Source organism: Ammospiza nelsoni, chromosome W, assembly GCF_027579445.1.
Source record: "Ammospiza nelsoni isolate bAmmNel1 chromosome W, bAmmNel1.pri, whole genome shotgun sequence".
Classification (NCBI taxonomy): domain Eukaryota; kingdom Metazoa; phylum Chordata; class Aves; order Passeriformes; family Passerellidae; genus Ammospiza; species Ammospiza nelsoni.
The window spans coordinates 3,174,617-3,202,365 of NC_080668.1; the positions used below are offsets into that span (position 1 = coordinate 3,174,617).

At 40.9% G+C, this 27,749-nt stretch overlaps 1 protein-coding gene and 1 pseudogene across 3 annotated transcripts in view; both read left to right on the forward strand.

Annotated features, from left to right (window-relative positions):
* Positions 1 to 20,196, forward strand: part of LOC132086114 (spindlin-Z-like) — a 100,790-nt gene extending 80,594 nt beyond the window's left edge. For all 3 annotated transcript variants that reach the window (XM_059491569.1, XM_059491570.1, XM_059491568.1), the window contains 3 exons: positions 13,702 to 13,955; positions 14,961 to 15,194; positions 16,475 to 20,196. In XM_059491569.1, the coding sequence (XP_059347552.1) occupies positions 13,702 to 13,955; positions 14,961 to 15,194; positions 16,475 to 16,674 (688 nt within the window). In that variant the 3' untranslated portion in view covers positions 16,675 to 20,196. The remainder of the gene's footprint in view (positions 1 to 13,701; positions 13,956 to 14,960; positions 15,195 to 16,474) is intronic.
* On the forward strand, positions 9,158 to 10,431 carry LOC132086222 (uncharacterized; annotated as a pseudogene).
* Positions 20,197 to 27,749: the final 7,553 nt, after the last annotated feature.

Consider the following 27,749-nt stretch of genomic DNA (forward strand, 5'->3'; position numbering starts at 1 on the left):
AGCCCTTCCTGATATTAGTTTCCAGGCTCTGTTCCCACATATCAAGAATTTATTGTCTATTAGCCCAATAGAAGCCACTGCAGGTAAAATTGGCTGAGGCAGGGTATGATTACACCAGGCAGAAGCATTAGCATAAATTCCCGTGCCCGAAACATCAAGGCCAAATCTTTTCTCAGCAAAGGGTCCACTAGTATGATTTTAAAAGAAACACACAAAGGACTGCGTGGATCCAAAAATGTCCAATTCTTGAGGCTGTAGGGAAAGAGTAAAAAAATCAGAAACTTTATTTACTCCTAACTCTCTCTCATTAGTAAAATACCATCTTGCTGTCCTATTATTCTTTTTACAGTACTTATTGCACCACCACACTGACTCAATTCAACCTGGGGCGATACAATCCCTGGGCATTGTCATGTTATATAAGGCATCCCATTCACTTTTCTCTAAAGGCATGGCTACTAGGCGAGTCTGGAAAGGATCACTGAGGGAGGTCATGGATAGGCACAACGTAGATTCATTTAAAGCTTGAGCTAGTGTAAGCCACACGTTGCATTCTGGAAGAGGTGGCATTGCAACTACCTCTCCTTCATCGAGAAGGAGTCCTACCAGAATAAACAGCCTGAGAAGGCACATCCGGCTCCCAAAAATACTGATGTGGAAGCCAGCCATGCTCCTTCCCACAAACAAATTTTAAAATGACACAATCACCAAAAGAATAGTGCAAAGGATCACACTGTGGGCAATCCCGAAGCCAGTGTTCTGATTTGCAATACCACTTTCTTTGGCACTTATAACAGAAACACAAAGTCCACACTTGGTGGGAATAGTCTCTGCAAATAAAACAAGGGATAGGGTTATTTTCACATCTAAGTCCAAGCCTCCTTTAACTCCATCTCTGCCATTTTTCTCGGAGGGAGATTTGTTCTGCAATTAGAGCTTTTACTATCTCTGGAATGAGTCGACTGTACAGCTCTCAAAGTGATGAGAGGTCGATGAGTCCCCTCGGGTCAGGTAGAAGCTGGTTTGGGTGGCCGCGGGTTCTTGGGGGATCCGGACTCTGCAGTCTGAGAAGGCAGAGCTGAAGGTGAAGTGGGCAAAACCAGGGAGGAAGTGCCAGGGTGATCAGGATCCTCAGGGAGGTATGCAAGGATTCTCTGAAAGGTCTCACATTCTTGGCTGGGATCCACCTCAGGCCATTTTCTGTGGAGACACAAGCAAAACCTCTTTCCCATGTGACAAGGGGATAAGGTCCTATATTTTTACCTGTTTCTGGGTCCTTAATAAGGACAGGGGCTTTCTGCTTAACTTCTAACTGAGGGTTTTTGCCAAAATGCCTTACAATTGGAGGGTTAAGATCCATGAGGGAACAATTTAAAAAGTCAAAAACATACACCTTTTGTAATCACTTTGCCGGAGTAGCATTCCTCATTGCCCCTTTCTGTTGTAACAAAAGACGCTTCAGTGAAGCATGGGCCCTTTGGATTATAGCTTGGCCTGTTGAGTAATGAGGAATCCCTGTTTTGTGTGTTACTTCCCAGAGGGCAAGGAAATTTGCAACTCTCTGAGAAATATATGCTGGGCCATTATCAGTTTTGACTTGTGAGAGGATACCCAGTACTACAAAGGCACTCGTAAAGTGATGGCAAACTTCTTTTGCTGATTCTCCTGTATGATAGGATGCAAATAAAGGACCTAAAAAGGTATCAATAGAGGAATGAATGTACTTAAGTCTGTCAAATTCAGGAAAATGAGTAACATGTTTGCCAGATTTGACAGCTTTTAAGTCCTCTAGGGTTAACACCTCCTGCAACGGAGGGGAAGGAGTGTCTTTGACAGTCTGGGCACACAGCTGCAATACTAACAGCTTGGCATGTGGTCAAGTCAAAGGCACAGGTGAGCACAGCAGCATTCTGGTGAAAAAATGAGTGACTGAGTTTTTCCTGGGAAAAGTGGTCCGGCAGTTGAACAGGTAGGGTAAGTAAATCTGCTTGCCGATTTCCTTCTGCAATAAAACCAAGTAAAGTAGTGTGAGACCTGACATGCATGACAAAATAGGGGTGCTGCCTAGTATCTAAAAGGAAAACAAGTTGTAACCACTGAAACAATTCCTTGTTGGGAACATCCTTTAGTATGGCAGCTTCAGCTCTCTCCACAAGTCCTGCAACATAAGCAGAATCTGTTATTAAGTTTAAAAGGGTGACAAATCACTGGAAGGCCTGCACAACAGCTGCCAATTCAGCAATCTGGGGAGAACCTGAAACAGTGGTGAAATATGAATTCCATTGGTTGAGATCTGTTTTCCATCAAAGCAGTACCGACTTGTGGGTGCAGCCAGATCCATCTGTAAAAACAGTTAAAGCTTGTAACGGAACCTCACTTCTCTTGGGTCGCATTAGGAGATTAAAGCTGGTTGCCACAAACTTGTGATTCAGGGAATGTGTAGAAAGTTGTCCAGAAAAGTCAGTGAGGGCCATTTGAAAAACTTCAGATTTCTGCAACAGCCACTGTAAATAGACAGTAGTAATAGGCAAAGAGATCAAACAAAAATCCACACCTGCAAGTGTGGTAAGTCTCTGTCTAGCTTTTACAATGAGCAAAGCAAGCATCTCATGTTGTGTGCTTATAGTTTTAGACATTTGGTGTGGCAGAAAAATCCACTCTATGGTCAGCAAGGGGTCAGGCACTTTAGGATCCCACTGAAAAGTCAAAGCATGGGGTTGCCTTGCCAAATTCAGAATTATTAAAGAAAAAAGCAACTCAGGGGCCCAGCGGGGCACTTGCCGATTTGAAATAGCATCAGCTACTTGCTGCAGTGCTTGGCAGGCTTCTGGTGTGAGCTGCAGAGGTGACAGGAGATCTGGTTCTCCTTTTAACAGATCAAAGGGCTCACATCTGCATTTGAGATTCCTAGCAAGGAATGAACCCATTTAATTGAACCCAAAAGCTTTTGGGCATCATGCAAAGTGTGAATGTCTGTTTGAATTTGTAAAGGCTGAGGAGAAATACTCTGGGTCCTAATGTGCCAGCTGAGGTATTTCCAAGGAGGTTGATGCTGGATTTTTTTGGAAGCAACACAAAGCCCTGCCTGGGTTACAGCAGCAACAATAAGGACTAAGGCTTCCTCCATAACTTCCTGTTTTTCTGCTGCAATAAGAATGTCACCCATGTAATGATATAATAAGGCAGCAGGCATCTTTTGGCAAATGGGGCTGAGGACCCTCACAACAAACCACTGACAAATAGTAGGACTGTTTTTCATGCCCTGGGGAAGGATCACACAGTAATACCTTTGCAGGGGTGCTTGCATATTAGTGCTTGGGACAGAAAAGGCAAATTTAGGAGCATTATCATGATGCAAAGGAATGTCAAAAAAGCAGTCTTTTAAGTCAATGACTGTCAGGTGCAAATCTCGAGGGATCATGGTGGGAGATGGAAGACCATCTGGAGTGCTCCCATGTCCTCCATATCAGCATTGATTTTGCAGAGGTCTTGATACAACCATCACTTGCCAGTTTTTTTTTTTTAATTACAAACACAGGTGAATTCCAGAGACTGGTAGAGGGGACTATATGTCCCTTCTGAAGTTGTTCTTGGACAAGGTCAGTAAGAGTGCGCAATTTAGGTAGTGGGAGGGGCCACTGGTCCACCCAGAGGGATATATCAGTTTTCCAGGTTAATTTCAGGGTATCACATGCCACAATGGCCCCTATTGAAAATCAGACTGAATTTTGAGACCCCATTGAGAAAGTACATCTCGTCCCCATAATACCATGGGTACAGGCAAAACAAACAGTTTTACTGAGGCTATGTGACCTTCAGGTCCCGTCACCTGAGGTAGATCACAAATTTGATAACTGCACTTGTCCCCCCAGTCCCAGTGAGGGCTTGGGGTACCTGTGTGAAGGGCCATGTGGGGGGCCACTTGGCTTGAGAGATAACAGTGGCATCAGCTCCAGTATCTAAAATACCAGTGAGTGTTATCTGCTCCCCCTGTAATGTCAGGGTACATTTGCAAGTGGGACATTCATCAGAAATTGTCTGTGCCCACAGTATTTGTGGAGTTCCCATAGAACCAAGTCCTCCCACCCTTGTTTTGCATTCTTTTACAGGGGATGACAAATTTTGTGAAAAGGGAATCAATTGTGCCATATGTGTGCCTTGAGGGACAGTACAGGGTGGAAAGGGGGTCCAAGCCATGATTTTAATTTCCCTAACAGAGTCTGAGTCTATCACTCCTGGGAGGACAAAAAGTCCTAAAAGGGTAGTTGAAGACCTCCCCATCAGCAAAGCACTTTTCTGGGGTCCCGGTGGGCCAAAAATTCCTGTAGCGAGCAAATGAACAGAAGAATCGAGCAATGTTATTGTGATTGAGGTTGCCAGGTCCAGTACGGCACTGCCTGCAGTTGCTGGGCAAAGACTTGAGGCGATCCTCAGCTGGGTATTGTCACTCTTGCGCCGAGGTCTAGGCAGGAACAGGCGAGAGGCAGGATCGTAGAAAATGCAAAGAAGGCTTTATTCAAAAGAACCGCGTGGTTTTTATAGAGTAGTACAATAGGTTCTATTCTACTGGCTAACTAACAGAAACATCTTCCTCACACACTGTCCTTGAGAGGAACAGAAAAATAAAGTATGAAAACACCACCTGCAAATTGTTTATGCTCAACGAGTTATCACATCTTTCCAACTCCCTAAAACTTCTCACAAGCTACTGTGAGAAATGCTTGTCGTTTCTCTTTCTCTGTCCCATGGCATCCACAGGGTATCCTTGGTGGATGCATCTGCGGAGTTGGCATCTATGGTGGCAGCATCTGCGGAGGCAGCTGAGGTATTTGTGTAGGAGCGTGGTGCCTGCCCACACTGCAATTCCAGTTTTCCTGGATTGGGTGACCTTCAAAATCATACTTAGAGTGACACTGGTTAGCAAAATGACGCCTCTGATGACACCGTGGACATACATCAGGGGTTTTTGACTTAGTTCCTTTCTGAGCGAAGCAGTCTTTTTTAAGGTGGCCAGGTTTGCCACAGCTGAAACAGACTCTGGGAGTTCCAGAGGGACCTTTGATGGCTGCAGAAGCTGCGGCCATGGCTTCATACTGATGTTCTATTGTCCCAATATAGTTGCACATTTCAACCATTTTAATAAGAGCTGGTTCTTGGTTAGGCAGGGACTTAAGCTGTTTTTTACAGTCTGTGTTTGCATTTTCAACAGCAAATTTTAAAAGCAAAATTTCACGGGTGTCAGAATTATCAATTTGGTGTTCAAGTGCTTTCTTAAGGCAGTCAATAAATTGCATGTAGGGCTCTTTAGGCCCCTGGACAATGGTTGTGAACGCTTTCTGAGGTGTTTTTGCATCGGGGACCTTAAGAAAGGCTTGGTGAGCTGCATCCGGGACTCCATCAAGGGCTTCCCTTGGGCAGTCTCACAACTGGGCAGCAGGATCTGTGTATGGTGTCATTCCCATAAGCTGTCTGATTGTGAGGCCTGCCAGGGTCTGATTAGCATGACCCACACAAGTTATAAGAAGGTGTTGCAGACCCTTCTCCCACTCCTTTTCCCATAAACTGTATTGAATGAGGCATAGCAGTAGCCGAGCAAGAGTTTTTAAATTGTGTGGGGTCATTACGTGAGCAGCAAACACAGAATCTAGCATGTTTGCAAAATGCAGTGAACTGATGACGTGCCTGGTAGCTGCCTGTTGGAGCTCTTTAATTTCTGGGAAAGACAGCTGTTCCCAATGGGCAGTTCACTTTTAGGGTCCCAAATATACTACCGGTGCCACAATTCTTTCAGCAATGTCAAATTCCCCCTCTCTTAATGCTTGCTGTTTTAAACAGACCCAGTTGTCATGAGGATCGGAGGGATACAAATCAGGTTCTTTGTCAGGATCAACAGGCCCAGGATCAAAGCGGTCCTCCTCTTTGTTTTCCTCGCTGTTGTCTGGGCAGTAGCCAGCAGCTAAACCCCCTACAGAGCGCAAAGGGCCCCCCTCCCTTTCCCTCATAAGGGAGGGTACCGGGGCTGTGGGTCATGTTTGTTGTGGTGGGAGAGACACAGTCTCCTCAGAATGTAAGGAATTCTGAGACTCTACCGTAAAGGGGAGGCAAATGGCAATCTGTTTGATTTTAGCAGCAGTCTCTTAAGATTTTAAAGAGCATTGAGCTTCTGCCGTAGAGGGAGGGCAGGCATTCTCTTTAGCCTGGGACTTTTCTTGGGCCTTTAAGACCTCAAAAATCACCCACCAGGAGGGTAGCATTTCTGCAGCTGCTTTATTTTCCTTGGTAGCAGAATCCCATAGCTTAATTCCTGCTTTGTCCCACAAATCTGTCATAAAGACCATGGACTCTGTGACTCCTGGTATCTCAGCTGCTGCCCATCGTAATAGGACTTTTAAGTCATGTGAGGGCAAAGTTTTGCCATGCTGTTGCAACAGCTTAGATGTAAGTTAAAAAATGTCTCTTTCCCCGGGCAGACATCCCCTGACCCATTGTCCCCTGCAGCAGTTAACCTCTTATATCCTGGAGGGATACCTCACCTCCTTTATCCAGGAAGGGTTCGTTGCCAGCTGGCTTTCCTGCTTCCTCAGAGCAGCACTTCGTTTTGCAGGGCTTGTTGTCAATCACTCAGCTAGACGATCATCGCTTCCTCACCACGAGGGCACCATTTGGCAGCAATTAATAAAGAGATGGGATCTCCATGGTTTGCACACACGAAGCCGTTTATTGATACACACAGCTGAGCTTATATACCTTTTCAGCTGTAACTAAAAATAGCACAACTATAACATTTATGTAACTAGGTAACATTGATTAATTAAACGCCTTGAACACACTAGTGCAGATATGTGCAATCTTAAATAATTTCTGCTTACCAAGCACATTGTACCAAGCACACTGTTAACTTTTGCATTCCTTCTTCAGGGTTCTGCTTTCTGTTGCCAAGGCTTGCAGCTGACTAATGCTAACATATCTACTTCTGTCATGAGCTGAACAGTGCTCCCAGCTTGGCTTTCTAGTTGTATATCTAGCTCTATTTCTATTGTATTTTTATATGTTTAGCAAATTACCATAAATTACAAAAATTCCCAATTAGAGACGTGGTGAGGTAATGCTCCCCCCATTCAACCCTCTTTTGAATTCCCCCTCTTTTAAATAGTGACTAAACTTTGTTTATAAAAATGTATCTCAGAGAGGTAGTTTCAACCTTGACTTCCCACAGAATCTAACCTTGGACCCACAGCTTGGAGGCACTGGGGAATTTATTTTGTCCTTCTGTCTAATAGAGTAGGTAAAATGCTAGCTACAAATACTATGATAGGCTACAGAGCTACAAATATACATGTAAAGAATATAGAAAATATATAAAAGAAAAAAAGACAAAAAACAATTTGACATCATCCACAGGGCTCAGTCCTGTTTAATATCTTTATCAATGACCTGGATGAGGGGATCAAGTGTATCCTCACCAAGTTTACAGGTGTCACCAAGTTGGCTGGGAGTGTTGATCTGCTGGATGATAGAAAGACTCTGTGTTAGATCATGGGGGAGGGAGGGGTGAGAGGCTCAGGAGACCACTCACCCCAATGTTCATGTGGCACAGAGAGCTTTTATTTTCCAACCACTCCTTTATATATGGCATTTGAAAGACCCAGTCTGGATGTTCTCATTGGTTTGAGCTCCACACCTCTTCAGGTCCTGGCCAGTGAGGTGGCTGCAGCATTTGGAGATATTTGGTTTGCCAACATCCTTTTCAATCACTGTAACAACTCTACAGTGGGATTTGGACAGATTGGATCAATGGGTCAAGGCCAGTTTTTTGAGGTTCAACAAGGTCAAGTGTTGGGTTCTGCACTTAGGTCCCAGCAAACTCCGTGCAACACTACAGGTTAGGGAAAGAGTGTCTGAAAAGATACCTGGCAGAAAAGGATGTGGGAAGGTTGGTTGACAGTCAGCTGAACATGAGCCAGCGTGTGCCCAGGTGGCCAAGAAGGCCAATGGCATCCTAGCTTATATCATCAATAGTGTTGCCAGCAAGACTAGGGAAGTGATTGTCCCCTTGTACTCTGCACTGGTGAGGCTGCACCTCGAGTACTGTGTTCAGTTTTGGGCACCTCACTACAAAAAACACATTGAGGTGTTGGAGTGTATCCAGGGAAGGGCAAAAAAGCTGGGGAAGTGTCTAGAGCACAAGTCTTATGGGGAGCAGCTGAGAGAACTGGGGCTGTTTAACCTGGAGAAAAGGAGGCTCAGAGGGACCTCATAGCTCTCTACAGCTACCTGAAAAGAGGTTGTAGTGATGTGGGTGTTGGTCTTTTCTCCAAAATAACAAGCAATAGTTGAGCCAGGGGAGGTTTAAAATGGATATTAGGAAAAATAGCTTCAGTTAAAGGGTTATCAAGCATTGGAACAGAATGCCCAGGGAAGTGTTGAAGTCAGCATCCTTGGAGGTATTGAAAAGATGTGTAATGTGTTGCTTAGGGATGTGGTTTAGTGGTGGACTTGGCAGTGTTAGGTTTGCAGGTGAACTCAATGATCTCAAAGGTCTTTTCCAACCTAAATGATTCTATAATTTCTTTGAAATAAGAGGATCTGAAACTTAGTGGAATTGAAGGGCCTTTTACAATGAGTGCATAACTGAAGCATCAGGAATTGTTTTCAGGACTTGACGTTATTTGCTTTTCCTGGCTCTGTGTGTTTTATGTATGTGTGACTGTAACATGGAGGGGAGAGTCAGAGACAGAGATGACACACACCCAAGGTCCATGTGGCAAGAGAGAGAGCTTTATTCTTTGAACCCAGCCTTATATAAGGGTTTGAAACATCCCAGTCTATAATGTTCATTGGTCTTCTCTTAACACAGTGTCCTGACCAGTGAGATGTCTGCAGCTTAACATGGAACGTGATTGCTTGAAGTCTCTGTTAACCAAATTAATTGCTCAGCTACAGACTAGCTGTGACATATGACGACTTAAATTTTGAATGGCTAAGGCTTTGAAATGTTATTCCAGTCTTTAGGAACAAAACTTTGTGAAATTTTAAGGATAATTCTAATAAAACAGAAGGCAAACGTTTTGGATTTTCTCATTATACCATCTCAAAATTTACATACTTATGTGTTCCTGTGCTTATCACAGAAACAACATACTATTGATATAAAAAGAGGTTTGAGAAAGTTGACTATTATCTTATATGGAAGTATACTGGTCACGGTTATTACACACCCGTTTTTGAAAAGGGTGGTGCAAAGTTCCCGGGGAACTACTGACCAGTCAGTCTTACCTCTATGCCTGGTAAGATCATGGAACATATCTGCCTGGAAGACATATTCAAACATATGGAAAACAGGGAGGTGATTAGAGACAGCCAACATGGCTTCAGCAAGGGCAAGTCATGCCTGACTAATGCAGTGGCCTTCTAGGATGGAGTGACTGCATCAGTGGACAAGGGAAGAGCAACTGATGTTATCTGCTGTGGACTTATTCCTTCCTCTAAATTGGAGAGACATGGGTTTGATAGATGGACTGTTACATGGATAAGGAATTGGCTAATGGATGCATTCAAAGTCAACAGCTCAGTGTCCAAGTAGATACCAATAATGAGTGGTGTCCCTTAAGGGTCCATACTGGGACCAGTAGTGTTCATTATGTTTATCAGCAACATAGTGCTGTTGACACACCTGAAGGATGGGATGCTATCCAGAGGGACCTAGACAGGCTCAAGAAAGGGGCTCATGGGAATCTCATGAGGTTTAACATGACCAAGTACACAGTGCTGTACCTGGGTCGGGGCAAACCCCAATATCAATACAGGCTGGGGGATGAACAGATTGAGAGCAGCCCTGAAGAGAAGGACTTGGGAGTGCTAGTGGATGAGAGGCTAGACATGAGCTGGCCACATGCACTGGCAGCCCAGAAAGCCAACCGTATCCTGAGCTGCATCAAAAGAAGTGTGGCCAGTAGGTCAAGGGAGGTGATTCTGCCCCTCTACTCAGCTCTTGTGAGCCTCCATCTGCAGTGTTGCATCCAGCTCTGGGATCCCGAGCACAGGAAAGACACTGACCTGTTGGAGCAAGTCTAGACAAGGCCACAAAGATGATTAGAGGAATGGAGCACCTCTTCTACAAGGAAAGTCTGGGAGAATTGGGATTATTCAGCCTGGAGAAGAGAAGGCTTTTGGGTGACCTAATTGCAGCCTTCCAGTACCTGAAGGGAACTTGCAGGTAAGATGGGACAAGATTATTTACAAGAGCATGTAGTGACATTACAAGGGGGAATGGGTTAAATTGAGAGTAGGTTTAGATTAGATATTAGGAATAAATTCTTTACTGGGAGTGTGGTGAGGAACTGGAACAGTTTGCCCAGAGAAGTTGTGGATGCCCCATCCCTGGAGGTGTTCAAGGCCGGGTTGGATGGGGCTATGTACAACATGGTCTAGTTGAAGGTGTCATTGCCTGTGGCAGGGGGATTGGAACTAGATGATCTTCAAGGTCCTCTTCCAACCCAAACAATTCTATGATTCTCTGATAGACAGTGGGATTGACTGCACCTGCAGCAAGCTTACAGATGATACCAAGATGAGCAGAGCAGTTGATTCACTTGTGGGAAGGGATGCCATCCAGAGGGACCTTAAAAGGCTCAGTCCATGTGAGCCTCATAAAGTTCAACAAGGCCAAGTACAAGGTGCTGCACTTGGGTCAGGGCAATCCCCAGTATCAATACAGACTGGGGGATGAATGGATTGAGAGCAGCCCTGCAGAGAAGGATTTGGGGCTACTAGTGTATGAAAAATTGAATATGAGATGGCAATGTGTGCTTGCGGCCCAGAAAGCCAATTGTATCCTGGGCTGAATCAAGGAAGTGTGGCCAGCACGACAGGAGAGGTGATTCTAGCCCTCTGGTCTAATGAGACCCCACCTGGAATACTGCATGCAGCTCTGAGGTCCTCAGTACAAGAAAGATGTGGACCTGTTGGAGTGGGTCCAGAGGAGGGCCATGAAAATGAAATCAGAGGACTGGAACACCTCTCCTGTGATGACAGGCTGAGAGAGTTGGGGTTGTTCATCCTGAAGAAGACTCTGGGGAGACCTTATTGCTGCTTTTCAATATATAAAAGGGGCTTATGAAAAGACAAAGAAACTTTTTACCAGGGTCTGTATTGACAGAACTAAGGGCAATGGTTTTAAACTGAAAGAGGGTAGGTTTAGATTTGACAGAAGGAAGAAATTTCCTATGATGAGGGTTGTGAGGCACTGGAACAGATTGCCCAGAGAAGCTGTGGATTCCCCATCATTGAAAAGTGTTCATGGTCAGTTTGGATGGGTCTTTGAGCAACCTGATTTAATGAAGGATGTCCATAGCAGGGGGTAGAATTGGATGTAAATTATTTTTAAAGGCTGATCATTCTATGATTGTTTTTTGTAGTCAGTTAGAAATCTGTTTTCTTTCCTATGACATGTTCAGTAGCAAGCAAAAATGCCAATTCTTTGGCAATTTATTTGTTTGAAAATCATTATTTCCTGCTATAACAAATAGTGATACAAATAACAATGAGTGGCTGTCCAGCAGTACCAGCCTTCAAACAAAGGAAAGCTTGAACTGCAAGTATACCTAGCTGGTCCTTGATTTGTAATTGCATATATGACACTTTTTGCTCTCTCCAAGGTGTTTTAAAAGGTAGTAACCAAATTGAACTGTATTGTGTAGCGCTTTTTTTTGTCATTTTTTTTAAGTGACTGAAGCTTTTCACTTAATTGTGCAAATTTAAATGTTATGATTTATAAGCAGAAAGTGAAATTAACTGTGTGGTTAAACATGAACAGTATTATTTTACCTTTTTTGACTTTAACTTTTTAGCTTCAGTAACAGTTGGTTTTATTCTGTGAGGATGCCTTAAAATGGAATAATGGAATCACAATTCATTAAAATTCAATAGATTAATTTAATGCAAAATAAAGTAATTTTCATTGTGCCCAAGAAACAGATTTCTCATCTCATTTATTCAGAATAAAACTTTTCAGAGACTATTATAATTTTTTTTTAAAGTAAGACTTGAGCAAGAATGAGTATTTGAACATATGTTCAAGTTCCTGTGGAAAATTAGAACCAACTCTGCAGAGGAGTTCCTCTTAACTGGAAGAGATTAGCATTTCTTTAATACTAACTTCAACAAGATAAATTGTGAATGCAGACTGATCTCCTTAATCAGATTAAATCATCACAGAAGTTAAATTAGACAAAAGATACTGTGGAACTCTGCTAAGACTTTCATGAAGAATGAAAGTCTTGAGGTGGGACAAGCTATTGAAGGAATTATACATCTTGTTTTTAATGGAGTTATTATTACATCTTCAGCATTACTGATTTTATATACTGTTTTTATTGGTTTTTAAGATTCATTATGAGACTTCATTGATAAGATTGCTATTTTTGTCTTTTGGATCTCTTGCATACATGGGTTGTTCTTTGAGCTTTCATTGTTCCTAGAGACATTTTTCTTTGGTCACTGTCACTAATCTAAGGATGGATGTTGTTTTCTGCAACTGATTTTTCTGGTTTTAGATGTTGCTTTTAAGCATGCTTCTAATGTGTATATTGCCATTTAAATGAAGACTACTATAACTGGTAATTAATAAAAACATTTATTTTGGAATTAGCTAACATTTGTGAGAATTTTAATCAGGCAACCCACTGAATATCACTCTAGGAATGAATATGCATATTGTAACATGCTAAAATAAATATGATAATATACATTTATCACCAATGTAATGTTGTAATGTTCATGTTTCTTCATATGTTGTATTCACAAATGTCAAGCTACTGTTTGGGTTTATTTAACTCAATAGAATAAAACTTGTGTAACACTGTTTTAGTGGGTTGAAACTGTCAAATAGCTTACATGACTGTTTATCAGAGCAGCTGCCATTCACCAGAAGGAATCTTCCTATGCAAGTTAGATTACAAAAATGAGGAAGGGTAAAAAGTATATTTAATCTATTATCTGCTTAGAGAGTATCACTTCTCTTGCTGTGACCTTTGCATATAATTTTTCTTGTGTTGTACTAAAAAGGAATGTTAGAAAATGTTGTTGCTACCATGTGCCTTTAAAAATACTTGAAGTCAAAGATACCTGTAAGTGCAGAGGGAAGTGAAATTTCCTTCAGATGACAAGTTAGGGAAAACAAATGCTCTGAAGAATTTTAACCAACCACCACTAATGTTTCCACTGGATTCTTCCTACTGGGGTGAGGGAATTATGTTTACCATTCTGTGGAGAGCAACAAGGTAGCAAAAGTATATACTATTAGGTGACATTGCTCTTTCAGAGCTGATTTAGGGTTTTAACAATCAAGTTTGATTTAGGGTTTTAACAATCAAGTTTTACTTTTGATTTTCTGTGTAGCGATGCCTAAAATAGTTCTTTTGGCTTAAGCAAACTAGTTTTAGGAACTACTACTATGAAAGCAACCTTATACAAAATATTGAAAGTATTCCACTACTTTTCAGTGTGGGTTTTTTCTTTTACCAGAGCAATGTAGTATTCTTTATACCCTAATTTGAATAAGGTACACTAAGCTGTATAAATTAATGTATCTTATATTAATATATAAGTGTAATATATTGCCTTCTTAAAGCATGCAGCTCTTGTCCAGAGTAGAATTTTGAGTATGTACTTGTTTAATGTTATGTTTGTATCTGTGTACAGAAAGCATAGAAACAATGTTGGACCAAGCAAACCTATTTCTCAGCCACGAAGAAACATTGTAGGCTGCAGAATACAGCATGGCTGGAGAGAAGGGAGCGGACCTGTAACACAATGGAAAGGCACAGTTCTTGATCAAGTTCCTGTAAATCCCTCCCTCTATCTTATAAAGTATGATGGATTTGATTGTGTGTATGGACTAGAACTTCACAAAGATGAAAGAGTTTCAGCACTTGAAGTCCTTCCAGACAGAGTTGGTAAGAGGTTTTTTCCTATATGTGCATATGTTGTCAGAACATTTAAATTTTATTAAATTACTTTTCAGTATATGGTAGATAATCTAAATGCTCTGTTCAATTTTTATTTTTTTTAGTTCACAAAGTTTTGATGATAACAGAGAGATTAGTGCTGTCGCTTGTCTTTAAATTGTATGTAGAAAGTTCCATGGGTTTTCTTTTTGAGAGTCTTATCCCTAATGAGCTTATGTACATGTAGCGTCGATATTTCTATTAAAATTTAAACTCTGAACCAGCTGAGAAATGTCCTGGCTATGCTGTCTTGCATGTGTTTGACATTAATTATGTGTTTGGTTGGGGGTTTTTTTAATGTGCTTTCAATAGGTATTAATACAAATGAAGGGGGAAAAAGCATTTTCTAAGTGAAATAACTTAGTGACTAGTAACTTAACTAGTAACAAGGCTTTATTGTTTTTTATAATTAGCACAGAATTGTTGAATTGCAGGTGTTTCCAAACTGTAAAGTTCGAAGTTTGACCTAATAATGTGGGGGTTTTTTTAATGGAATCAACTCTTGGGTTTCCTGACTGCAAAGAAATCAGTAGCAGTCTCTAGAATGGGGTTAGGGGGAACCAAACCTAACACCTTCATTAATAACTTCATACAGCTGCTCTGTGATTTAGCCTCTCTTCCTCCCCTCCTCCTCCCCTTCAGTATAAACATTTAAAATACTGATGCTATTCCATGCTGTGGCTTATATTGGTCTCCCTTTACCTTGCATTATGATAGCTTGATTGGGGGGAGTGCAATGATGGAAAATGTCAATAAAGAGTGTTAACATGTTAAAATAATTATTCGAGTTCTGCTGTTCTTTGATCTTCAACTCTCTGAAATGGGCATTATTTGTTTTTTATGTGAATTTACTAACTTTAAAATTATTAATGAATCTGGATAAAGATTATGTTTTGTAAAGATTTATTTCTGTACTTTTTGAATGGACATACTTATAAACTGCTACCATTTCAGCTTCATCTCGAATTAGTGATGCCCATCTGGCAGACACAATGATTGGCAAAGCTGTGGAACATATGTTTGAGACAGAGGATGGCTCAAAAGATGAATGGAGGGGGATGGTCTTGGCTCGAGCTCCTATTATGAACACATGGTTTTATATTACCTACGAGAAAGATCCTGTGTTGTATATGTACCAACTCTTAGATGACTATAAAGAAGGTGACCTTCGCATTATGCCCGATTCCAGTAAGTAGACTGGTTACTTTTTTATTCTGAAAAGTGGCATCTCTCTGTATTATTATACAGCTTATGGGTTATGTATGGAAAAGAGAGTTGACAAAGAAGTATCTTTTTAAGTATCAAAACTAGCAAAGGTTACAGCACAACTGAAAAAATATGTGTATTAAACAATTTCTGAAATATTTTCCTTGAGTCAGTGGTGAAATATACAATAAATACTGGAAAATCCTTTTCCATTATAATTCCTAATTTTGATAAAGATATGCATACTATTATGAAGAGATTGCACTTAGATTTTTTTTTTTTACATGGACAAACTAGAATCTTTCCATTGTTATTTTCTTATAGTAGTGTCACAAATCAAGGAGTTATATTTTTGAAGCAGTTGTTATAAAAATAATGTCTTGGGGCTAACTAAAATAGGTTAATTTAGTTTGGGTAAGCATCATTAGTTTGAAAAGTTTTTGAATAGTTTCTTGGAGGAAAGAAGCACTAATAATTTCAAAACTCATTTTCTCTCACATGTTTAAACATATAAACAGGAAAAAATTTCAATAGGTTAGGAGGAATATTTTATTTTTTCTTTCTTTTTTAAAGTGAAAGTTAATTGGCTTTTTTCCTAGAAATATTTTTTGCAGAATCAGTGTTATTCAAGGGATTTTAGCTAATAAAAAAAAAAAAAAAAGAAGAAAAAAATTTGTTGATATTTTGTGTCCTTTACAGACAATGTGAATTGTGTATTTAAGGATACTTCTGGGTAGATTTTGCTTTAAAAGCAAATAATAAGATTAAACTTCACAACAGTATCCATTCTAGTGTAAAATTGAAAGCTCCTTTTTACAGCATTATTGATTAAGGAGGTTACACTTAGCTTGGAAGATGTAGTTTTGTTGCAATGACATATTTGCATTGACATTTTGGATAGTGAGTTCTAGTACACCTGCCTTTCTGTTAAATATACTCAGTGCCTTGTTCTGCTGGGGGCTCAAATTCAATTATCTACAAACATTTTTTGCAATTGGTGTGTAAACCTTCATGTCAAAAGATTTACTTTTCTAACCAATTGAAGTGCTAATTTTTAATTCATAAAAGTGAACAGTATTACTTAAAAAATAACATCTGTGACTACTCTAGAAGCATGGCAATAGGTGCTTGTCTAAACTACTTTAGACATACTTTGCATTTTGAACTTGTGACTTTCTTAACTTATAAAGAAGTCTGCAGTTTTGTATATCGCAAAAAATCCATAAATGTCTACCAAAGTACAATGTATTTTCATATTACAGATGATTCGCCTCCTGCAGAACGAGAACCAGGTGAAGTTGTAGACAGCCTGGTAGGCAAACAAGTGGAATATGCCAAAGAAGATGGCTCAAAACGGACTGGCATGGTCATTCATCAAGTTGAAGCCAAACCATCTGTCTATTTCATCAAGTTTGATGATGATTTCCATATTTATGTCTATGATTTGGTGAAGACATCCTAGACGTCATCATAAACTTCTGCCAAATTTGTGGAACTATTAAATGTAAAATTTGTAGACACAGACTTGACTGTTTTTCAGTTGAATGAAAATTTAGATGTCCCTGCGAACCCACAATCTCTGCCAGCAACTGTTTTGTTCTGAATAATACAAATTTATGTGATTATGACACATCTTGTGTAAGAGAGCTCCTTTTCTTGAAGGAAATCAATGTATTTGGGTGGTAGGGAGTTGAAAGCTAAGAACAGTTGCAAATTCAAGTTGTGTGAAGTCAATCTAGTATTGTAATCTAGATTTTTTCTTAGATTAACTTTTTCTTCAACCTTGCATCACCTGTTCAACTGCCACATGCAAGTGTAGTTTGCTATTTTTCATATGTCTTCTTTTGCAACATTAAATTTAATTTCTTGGCTACTGGCAGTCCTTGTTTTCTGGGTTGAGACAGAGGTGACTTTTCTGAAAGGTTTAAACAGTTTGTGCAGCAGTAAGGAGTGTCTAACCCACGTAACATCAATTTACTGTGTTTCTACTCTGTTTCAAATTAAGTTATTAAATACTTGTGTGTTTTTTACTAGTCACAGGGCAGTAGGATATCAAGTGTTTGACTTATGCACCTTTCAGTGAAAAGGCTTTAAGCTATAAAAATATATTTAATCTGTATATCCAGCTAATTAGAAAATGAAGGTTAAGGGCCTGTGTTTACAAGTTGTAGGAACCAGTAAAATACACACAACAAAGCTGCCATTAATCCTAAATGTTGTGTTCTGTTTTGTTATACACATTTCGTAGCAGAATACAAGTGCTTGGTGCCACAAGTTTAACAGTATATAATGCTACTTAAGCAGACTTTGGACTACACATGAGCAATCGGTAGTCTCTCATTTAATATCAGAACCTAGCAACCTGGATGTTTGTGTGTGAACTTAGAAAGCTAGTATTAGTTAATCTTTTACACAATAAACACAAGTTATGCGGGAGGGGCGTCCTTTTACACTGAGGACCTCCTTTAGAGAAGGAGAAGCATTTGTTGCCTTCTCCTCAGTCTGCTGTATTCCTTTGCTTTGTTTTGTGCTGGGCTTTGCTATTGTTTTTAACCATTTTGGTTCAAGAAGGCATAATTTCAGTGTATTCTATTTTTTGCTTTTCCACGTAAGGAGTGTCCAGACAAATCTACAGTTTAAACCTGTTGTTGCCTTTTGTGGTGTACTTGCTTTGAGGTATGCCATTAACATGAATTTCATTCTGTGAACACTAGAGTTATGCATGCCAGTGATGTACTATCTAATGGGAGCTATAGGCTGTCTCAGTGGTTCAGTCATCTGCATTAGATTGTGGATGCAAATAACAGCCCACAACAGCAGAATCCTTTCACAGTTTTAATCTTGCAACATAGTTGTAAATCAAGGTTAGGGTATTTGGGTTTTTAAGAATAGCAACTTTTAAAAGCATCATAATTGTAATGAGGATCAGCACAGCAACAAAATTTTCATGTTGAAACAGAGCTCTACAGGCTTCAAACCACTGCTTCACAGAAATACAGTATATGAAGAATGTGAATACAGTCAACGCTATTGATGGAAAGAAGGAATATGTAGATATCCAACTTGATGATGTTAGTGGAAGGATGCAGGAGAGATACTGCTAATCAGAGATCAGGGGTCTGACCTCTATTGTGAGTATTCTTAATAGCAAAGACTCAGTGGCTTAAATCCTTTTCTGTCTTTTTTTTTTTTTTTTTGCCTGATTTCATGCTTTAGCCTTAAGGCTTGTGCCTCATTATGGTGTTAAATGGTAATACTGTATAAATATGGTATCAATTCTTTGTCCCTTGCTACTATATTGCATTATGTCCTGTATTTCACCATGGGCAACCAAAGGCAGGCTATTGTCTTTCAGTTCAAAACTTCTCAATCCAGTCTTTAAGCACCAAGTATCCAGTCAGTAAATTTTCATTGTGTTTTGAACAAAATGAACAGATTTGCAACACAGTGCTTTCATCCTGCAGATCTGTTATGTGCTTCCTATTGACTCTTAAGAGTCCTGCATGTAAATCTCAAAGCTGAGCCTGGCTCCATGAGCCCAAGTTGATATTTGTGGCACAAGAATGAGTGTATTGATTACACACAAAATACACTAATAACTTAGTACAATGAATTTTGGGCTTTACATCTAAGGATGTAACAACAAGGTTTGTTTTGAAATATTTGAGGTTTAGCTCTACTGGAACATTTTTAGCATTTGGCTTGCATTTGTGGGTTTTTATGTAAGCCACTCTAATACACCACATATTTTGCTAATTAGAATATAATCTATACAGTATATACTGTCAAATTTTATGGTTGTTTTTAGATGTCCCCATTGTCTGTTGCATGGGATTTTTCTTTTCATCTTTTTTTTCTTAAGATTTGTGTGGAGGGGTGGTTTTGGTTTTGTGGTTGGTTTTTTTAATAGCTTAAACCACCGTTTTGAGATTTGAGACTTATTCCACTCCCTGCCATCTGTTTTGGGCTTACTTTAGGCTCATGTTTCAGATCTGCATGCAGTGCTTGCATTACCCTAGTAACTACATGTTGGTCCCTTATTCTAGGGGTTCAACATTACTTTCCAAATTTATCATAGGTCTTGTGATGACACAAGCCATAGATCTTGGTATAAAAATTATTAGCCTCTCATTTACCTGCTGTAGTATTGTTGTATATTGTGTGTGCATGATGTCGAGCTGCCATGGAAAACTTTTAAAAAGGAAAAAAACCCACCTTAAATGCAGACCATCCTTTTTTGCATGCTTAGAAGGTTAGAACATTCAATGTAACAAATGGAAGTTGCATGTTATAATGTTTAGGTTTGGGGTTTGTTCTGTTTTTATTTTGTGTTCAGTTTTTTGTGAATTTCCTTATTGTGCTCTTTGAATGGTTGTTAATAGGATTAAATGCACTGGTGAGGCAAACATAGTTCCAACGAAAGGTAATTTTCCAGTTGTATGTCATACAGCATTTGAAGGGACCATGTATTCTGTTCAAGAATAAATAAAATCATAATTGATAAGTAAAACAATGAATTTTTTTCTTTTGAATGCCAAACCCTAAACTAAGTGGGACTACATAAAGACTGAAATACTTTGGGGAAAATCCTATTTATAACAATTGGTATCCATCTTCTTAAAATTAATTCTTTAAAATTGAGGATTTATCTTCAAATAGAATAAATTAAAGTTGCTTCAGGGAAAAATAATTAGGGTAAAAAACAGTTTCTGGTTCCTTGAAAATGTTGTGCATTTTGTATTTTATATCATTAGTGCAATTTGAATGGTTCTCGGTATGTGTATAGTTCAAAGGTCTTCGTGTTCACATTTTAAAATTAGGTAGTGACTTCATCTTTAAAGCTTGGTTTCATTATTTTTTATTTTCTTTGCATTTAGAAGTATGAACACTTTAAATCTGTTACTTAATTCTGTAAGTAATTTTTATAATTATGATGTAACTCTATCCTTAAAACATTTAAAATAAATCCTTTATGTGCAACTCATGACTTTAAATTTTATTCTCATGAGCAAAATGTAGTGATGTGACTTCAGACTGCAAAGAAGCAGTTTCTTCAGTATTTTAATTTTAAAAGGCTTAGTATTTTAAAGTTGGGCCATATGTGCTGGTATAATACTTTCCCCTTATGAAATAAGTTTGCTTGCTAAGTCAATTTTTTTCCTGCATGTAAGTATGAATGTCAGTAAGATGGAATTTCACTGAGGTAAAGCATAATGCTTAAATTGTATTTCACCAAAAAAAGGAAAATTCCTCCTCAGGGGTTTAAGCAAGTCTGTGAGGAAGCATCTTATTTCCAAAACACAATAGCTTACACTGTAATCAGTAGTTAAGAAGCAGAGAACAGTAGAAGTGTTTGTCAGTGTTTAGCTCATAGATTTGACTGCTTTGAATTAATGGGCTTAACTAGAATTGGAATTTTATTTTGCTCACTAAATTAAAAAAAAAAAAAGTAGAATTTACCCAAAACTAGACATGATGAGCAGTGAAGAGAATAATAGCACAGTGCTGTGAATTTCCTTGAGGCACATAAAGTATTTCATACTGATCAGTGAACACTTAATTATTTTATGTTGTTTAAGGTAAATTACCAAGCTTGATTTGAATACTGAAATCTGATTATAGGGGAGAAAAATCTTATAGGAATAGCCCAAAATATATTTTTGACACCAAGTTGCCGACACCTCTGGACAGTGGGAAACAGTGCACCCTCAGCAAGTGCATAGATGATGCAAAACTGGCAGGAATGGCTGATACACCAGAGGGTTGCGCTGCCATCAAGAGGTACTTTGACAGGCTAGAGAAATGGACTGACAGGAACCTCATGAATTCCAACAAGGGAAAGTGCTAAGTCCCACACCTGGGACAAAACAACTGCATGCACCAGTACATGATGGAGGCTCACCAACTAGAAAGCAGCTTTGCAGCAAAGGACTGTATGTTTGTAGTGTCCTAGTGGAGACTAAGCTAAACATGAACCAGCAATGTGTCCTTGTGGCAAAGAAGGCTAACAGCACCCTGTGCTGCACTGGGCTGTCGTTTCCAGAAAGTCAAGGAAGGTGATCCTTCCCCTTTACTGAGCACTGCTGAGGCTGCATCTAAAGTACTACATCCAGTTCTGGGCCCTCCAGTACAAGAGTCATGGACATTATGGAGAAAGACCAGTGAAGAGTCACAAAGATGATTAAAGGATTGGAGCACCTCTCTTATGAGAAAAGGCTATCACTTGGCTTTATGGGGACAGACAGGTTGTTTTGGAAATCCTTGGCAGAATCATGATGAAACTAAGTTGTAGTTGCAATTAAAGTTGTTTTTTTTTACCAGACTTTTATGATCAGCATAGAATGGTATCATCAGAGTAGAACAGGTGTTTTAATAAGCAGAATCAGTGTAGCACAATTTTATAAGTAGCTATTGTTGTTTGACATTGACAGGAAGTAGTTTTTTTTTTGAGATATGCTGTAGTTGCTAATAGATGTTCAAATTTTAATATTGGCACTTAATTTAGCTACTGAAGTTCGGACACGTTTCTGAGAACACACAGGGGTTAAAAAGCAGAATTGCTCTTCTGAGAGGCTCTCTTAGGACTTTGGCGGGAAAGAGGTCGAATCTCCCTCCCCTGTCCAGCTGCTGCTGCTGGGCGGGGGAGGGGCAGCTATGCGGTAGGCTTGGGCTTGGACAGAGATGGGAGGTGAAGAGGCTCTTGAAGATGGAAGAGTGGAGGAGCACTAAGAGACATCGGGCAGCTACCCTTCCCCCCCTCAGGGGAGAGAGGGAGAGCCGGCGTCTGAATTTGATAGCGGCCGGATAAAGAGGAGAAGGAGGGGGGGTGCGGCAAGAAGGTGCTCGGCAGGGCAGCATAGGAGTTCTGGAGCTCTGGACAGGCAAAGACTGAAATTTTTAGATCTTTTCTTGCATGATAGAAACCTTGCAAATGCTGATCCTCTTAGAGCTGAATAAGAAGAGACATAAGAGATAAGAGGAGATGGGCCACGAGGGAAGTGCAGAAGACTCTTGAGTGGAGGGAGAGATGATGGAGTGGCTTTTTGGCTGGACTTTTCTTGTGTGGCTATAGATGGAACCATTTTTTTTACTTGTGACACAGAGACTGCATTTAAGGGGAAGCAGTGCTTCAGAACCAGGAGAGTTCAGTGTAGGTACCTCTCAGCTCCAGAGAGTGCAAAAAATTTGGGGGGGACAGATGTCCCGAAAGAGAGACTGTGCTTTTTTTTTAGAATGAGACAAGGCATCTTTAAAAGACAACTCTAGAAGCAGCTCTGGTCCATGCACAGTAGTGAGAGCACTGAGCATAGAAAGAAGATGTCACGATAGCAAAAGATTTTCTGGGCGGTGCTATGAGTGACATGGAAACACACAAAGTTTCAATGGTGTTTCCAGGGGAAGCCTATGGTGCAAGAGAGACTACTCTCCTCTTGATGAACTGAAGATTGAGTATTCTAAAGGGTGGTGCCGGACTGAGAGTTGGTGATTTTGGGATAATGTATTGCATTAAGAAATTTGGGGGGGGGGGGGGGGGGGGGAGGAGGAAAATGCTTTTTGTAAGGTTTTCATTTTCCTTGTGTGGTTATTTTTTTAACTTTCCTTGTAGTTTAGTTATTTTCTTGTAGTTTAATTAATAAAGTTTTCTTTATTTCTAAGTAAGAGCCTACTTTGCTTATTCCTGGTCACATCTCACAGCAGACACCAGGGAGAGGGTATTCTCATAGGGGTACTGGCATTGTGCCAGTGTCAAACCATGACAGTAGCATAGCACAGAATTTAGTGCTTAGCTTAGCTTATGCCTTCTAATCACCTGGATCCTCTGCATGTCAGGTCAAATCTTTAACACATGACTTTCCATACCAATATAACAATCATAATCTAGGCTTGAAAGATGTAAAAGAATTTGAGTCACTAAATCCTCAGTAGAAGCAGATGATGTTGGAGGCATCCCTGACCACTGGAGGATCACAAGTTTTGCTGTCTAACAGCTGTTTCAGTCCAAGTTCCACTTAAGATTTAACTGCTTGGTTTTATAGGCAGTGCTATGTGTGCTGCTAAGCTTCCCTGTTGTGTATCAGGGTCACAACCACCTGACTAGCCAGGTGTCTGGGACCTTCAAGGCCAGTAAGGAGGAGAGTAGTTAGCCTGGCACCCAGAAACCTGGAGACTGATAGGAAAGGGGAGAAGTCTGCCTAGTGCACAAGACCTTCAAGGCCTGATGAGGGAAAATGGGAATGATATGTGCCCAGTTGAGTCACAGAGAATGGCCTAATTGGCCTAATGGCATTAGTTATGTTAACCATATTACCAGGGGTCAGGTGTAGGTGGTCACACTGAGAGAGCTGGGAGTGTTTAACCTGGAGAAGACTCAGAGAGATTTTCATCAATGTGTACAAATACCTGATGGGAAGGAATGAAGAAGAGGGAAACATGCTCTTTTAGTAGTGCCTAGTGACAGGTCGAGAGCCAGTGGGCATAAGCTAAATCATAGGAGTTTCCATCTCAACATCAGAAAACTAATTTTTTTTACTGTGAAGATGACTGAACGCTGCAACATTTTGCCCAGAGATATTGTGGAGTCTCCCTACTTGAAGAACTGTCTGGACAGGGTCCTGAACAACTAGCTCCAGATGACCCTGCTGGGGATGGCGAGGGGAAGATGTGGACTAGGTTCCAGCCTCAACCATTCTATGATTTTAACGATTGACAGCCTGGGAAAAGTTATCAAGCTTCTAAGCATTCTTTTCAGGATTTACTCTTCCCATATTACTAGTTTACTGCTCTGAATTCCTCCGTTCCTCTTCCAGATTTGGAGTATAGCAGCATTATATGTGCAACAATGTAGCTGAGGTCCCACTGGTATCAATAAGCTGGTATATATGTAACACTTGACTATTCCACTTGGATGTTAATTACTGCTTTCTGTTGCACATCCCTCTTAATCATTGTCACAATTTCCATAACTTCAGTTGAGCAAAAAATGTAGATGGCTTTCATACTCTGACAATTTAAATACCTATATATTTTGGTGCCTTTTTCTCCAAATAATCCTAAAATTTACTTCTGAAAGTCACTCCATTGAATAAAAATCCTTTTTTTTAACATCTCCATGCTTTTTGGTGTTGCACTGTTACTCAGGTCTATACACCAGACTACCCTATTCAAAGCTGACTCTCGTAATGAATACTGACATATATGCACCTCAGTTTAAGCAACCTTCTTTTTTTTTTTTTTCTTTAGTGTGTTTCTGTCCTGGTTTGAAAGACAGGTGTCTTCTAAGGAAGGCAGAGGCCTTCCTTGGAATGGAATATGTAATTCCCTTCCCTCTGAAATACTATAATTTTGAAATTAAGGGGCTTAATTTTAAAATGAAGGGGCTTTCAGTCAAAGGTATGATGATAGGAATAACAGTTCTTTGCTAGTTTGTATAACAAGGCAAACAATCAACAATACCTATGGCAGTTACAACAAATAGAACCAGAAACCCAGTATCAGCCTTCTCAGCCACAGGCACTTTCCCCTTTAGTGTAATGATAGTCACAGCTGGCAGGGGCACTGGTGGCTCCTGGAGGGCAGGGCAGGTACAATGATTCCCTGGAGGTTACAGGGGGTGCCCTGGAGTGAGCTCGGAGAGCTAGTGGTAATGACGGCTTGACCAAAGTGAAAAATGCTTGTATTTTATGATTGGCTTTTCGCAAATATTAAAATGAATATTATATGTGTTGTGTTAGAAAATAATGCTGTATTAATTTTCTTCAGTACTGTGTTAAATATAGTTTTAGGTTATAAAAATTGTTAAAATAGAAACGATGCTATGTAAGATGCTTTGTTTAACAGAAAGAGCTTGCAGCGAGATAGCAGCCACAGGACACCTAGATCTTTCAGAGAAAGGGAATTTACTGCCTTCTTATCAGAAGAAACGAACTTCTTCCCGGCTTGGAGGCACTGTTAGGATTAAAAGGAAGAAGTTGACACTGACCAGACAGAATCCTGTATTTGAATGGAATTTATGCATCATGTATGAAGTGTATGAATATGCAACAGGCTATTGTTCTTAAGGGTTAATCCTTTGTTAACGGGTGTCCTTTTTCGGGCCCGTGATGCCCAGAAAAAGGTACCCGGACGTCCGTAACTCTTTGTTTTTATTGTCTCATATTGTCCTAATTTAATTTGTCCAAATTGTTATTACTCTAATTGTGTTACTATTCTTTTTAACTATTTTATTACTATTAAACTTTTAAAATTTTTAAAAACAAGTGATTGGCGTTTTTCACAATTTGGTAGCAGAGGATGGTTACTAACACCTCGCTGCCGGTGCTTTAGGAGAGTCAGAGTGGGGAAGGCGCGCCCTGCCCTCTTTGGCAGCCTCGCTCTATTTCCCCTGAAGTGACCGACAGACGCAGGTTACGACCTGAGGACAAAAGGAGACAATAAAACAAAGAGAAGGGGAAAAGGCTCCCTACAACCGCGGTAATCGGCCCCCTAAGACTAGTAGTGCGCATGAAGAACCCGGGAAGGAAAAAGGATTGGTAAGTACTTCTCGGGGGGGGGGCAGGTACGGGGGGATGAATGTGTGTGAATGAGAGGCGGGCTGGTTGTCCCAGACCTGCCAAGTGAGTGCGGCGTCTCCCATGCTGCGTTTCCGTCTTTTCGCGAGAAAAGCGGCCAGTAAAGAGACAAAGTGAGTGATAAGAGAGTGAAAGAATCCCCCGGGGTAACTGGGACTGGGCCTCAGGGAGGGGTTGGACCCCTCGGAGGTAGGGAGCAAGGTTTCCTAGCCCAATCCACTAGGAAACGGGACAGGAGGGGCCCCTAAAACCTGCTGGGTTGAGGGATTTATATTTCAAGAGCATCCAAGAGCAGAGTTGAGCAGAATTCTGTCGGAGTGAGGATATGCCCAAGAAAACTCAGGGTGGGACAACACAGCTAGATTGAGGGATGAAAATTTTGCCTAACAGTATCCAGGGTTGGACAACACAGCTAGATTGAGGGAAAAATTTTTGCCCAACAGGATCCAGGGTTGAACAACACAGCCGGATTGAGGGATAAAAAAATGCCCAAGAACATCCAGGGTTGGACAACACAGCAAAACAAATTAAATGCCCAAGAGCATCTGTAGTTGTACCACACCGCTGGGTTGAGGGACAGAAAATGCCCAAGAGCATCTGGGGTTGGACAACACGGCAGGACCGAAGGAAAATTACCCTAGAGGATCTGGGATTGGATAACATGGCAGGATTGAGGGAAAAAATTGCCCAAGAGCATTTGGGGTTGGATAACACAGCTGGGTTGAGGGATATCCAATAGCACCGGGTCTGGCCAGTAACACCTAAACTTGTAATAGGTGATGTGAAAGTAAAACGTACCTTATTGTTGTTTTGTGGTGTGTGAGAGTGAGACACACACAAAGTCAGCCTCAACTTCCCAGGCAGGTGGGAAGGGGGAGGCAGTGGAAAGAGGAGTGAGTGACCTGCACACTCACTGTAGGCTGTTGCTCCCGGGTAGGTGGGGGCTTCTGGGCCGAAGGGTATGTGTGACCTACGCACCAGGCTGTTGCTCCCAGGTAGGTGGGGGCTTCTGGGCCGAAGGGTATGTGTGACCTAGGCACCAGGCTGTAGCTCCCGGGTAGGTGGGGGCTTCTGGGCCGAAGGGTATGTGTGACCTACGCACCAGGCTGTTGCTCCCGGGTAGGTGGGGGCTTCTGGGCCGAAGGGTATGTGTGACCTACGCACCAGGCTGTAGCTCCCGGGTAGGTGGGGGCTTCTGGGCCGAAGGGTATGTGTGACCTACGCACCAGGCTGTAGCTCCCGGGTAGGTGGGGGCTTCTGGGCCGAAGGGTATGTGTGACCTACGCACCAGGCTGTAGCTCCCGGGTAGGTGGGGGCTTCTGGTGTTGGAAAAGAAATGAAATTTAGCAAAATGTTTAATTATAGTGAGTTGTGTGTGAACTAGTTTATTAAAAAGTAGTTTTGTATCCGTTGAAAGTGTGTTGGGTTTTGTGTGTAACCTAGCAGGTAGTCTTAGGGATTTAATAAATATTTAAACTAGTGCAGGAAAGTAAGAATGCTAACCTGTCTGGAGGCAGCATACAATGCTCTTAGAATAAGATAAGCAGAAGATTAATGATCTTGTTTGTGAACCAAGGAATGTATCACAAGGGGTCTGTGACTAGGCAAGGGGAACGGAGAACTGTTTCTTGGAGACTTTGTTGTGAATCGCATGTATAAGAGAGAAGCACCCATACGTGAAATCGGGGGCTCGGGCTTTGGGACGTTAGTCCCCCAGCTCCGCGGGCCCTTAATAAAGCACCCACAAAACTTATCCGAGTTTTGTGTCATTTATCAATCAGGCAACAGTTTTCCGGCAACCGCGGCAGGACTCCGAGGGTTGCCGGGGCGGTTCCGCGTCTCGATCCACTCCAAGCCGGCACCGAGCATTTCTCGGGGAATCATCGGTCGTGCCCACCCCCGCGCCTGTCAGACAACTGCAAGGTAAGCCCGAAGGTGCTTTATATTGGAAAAAGGTGATAATTTGATT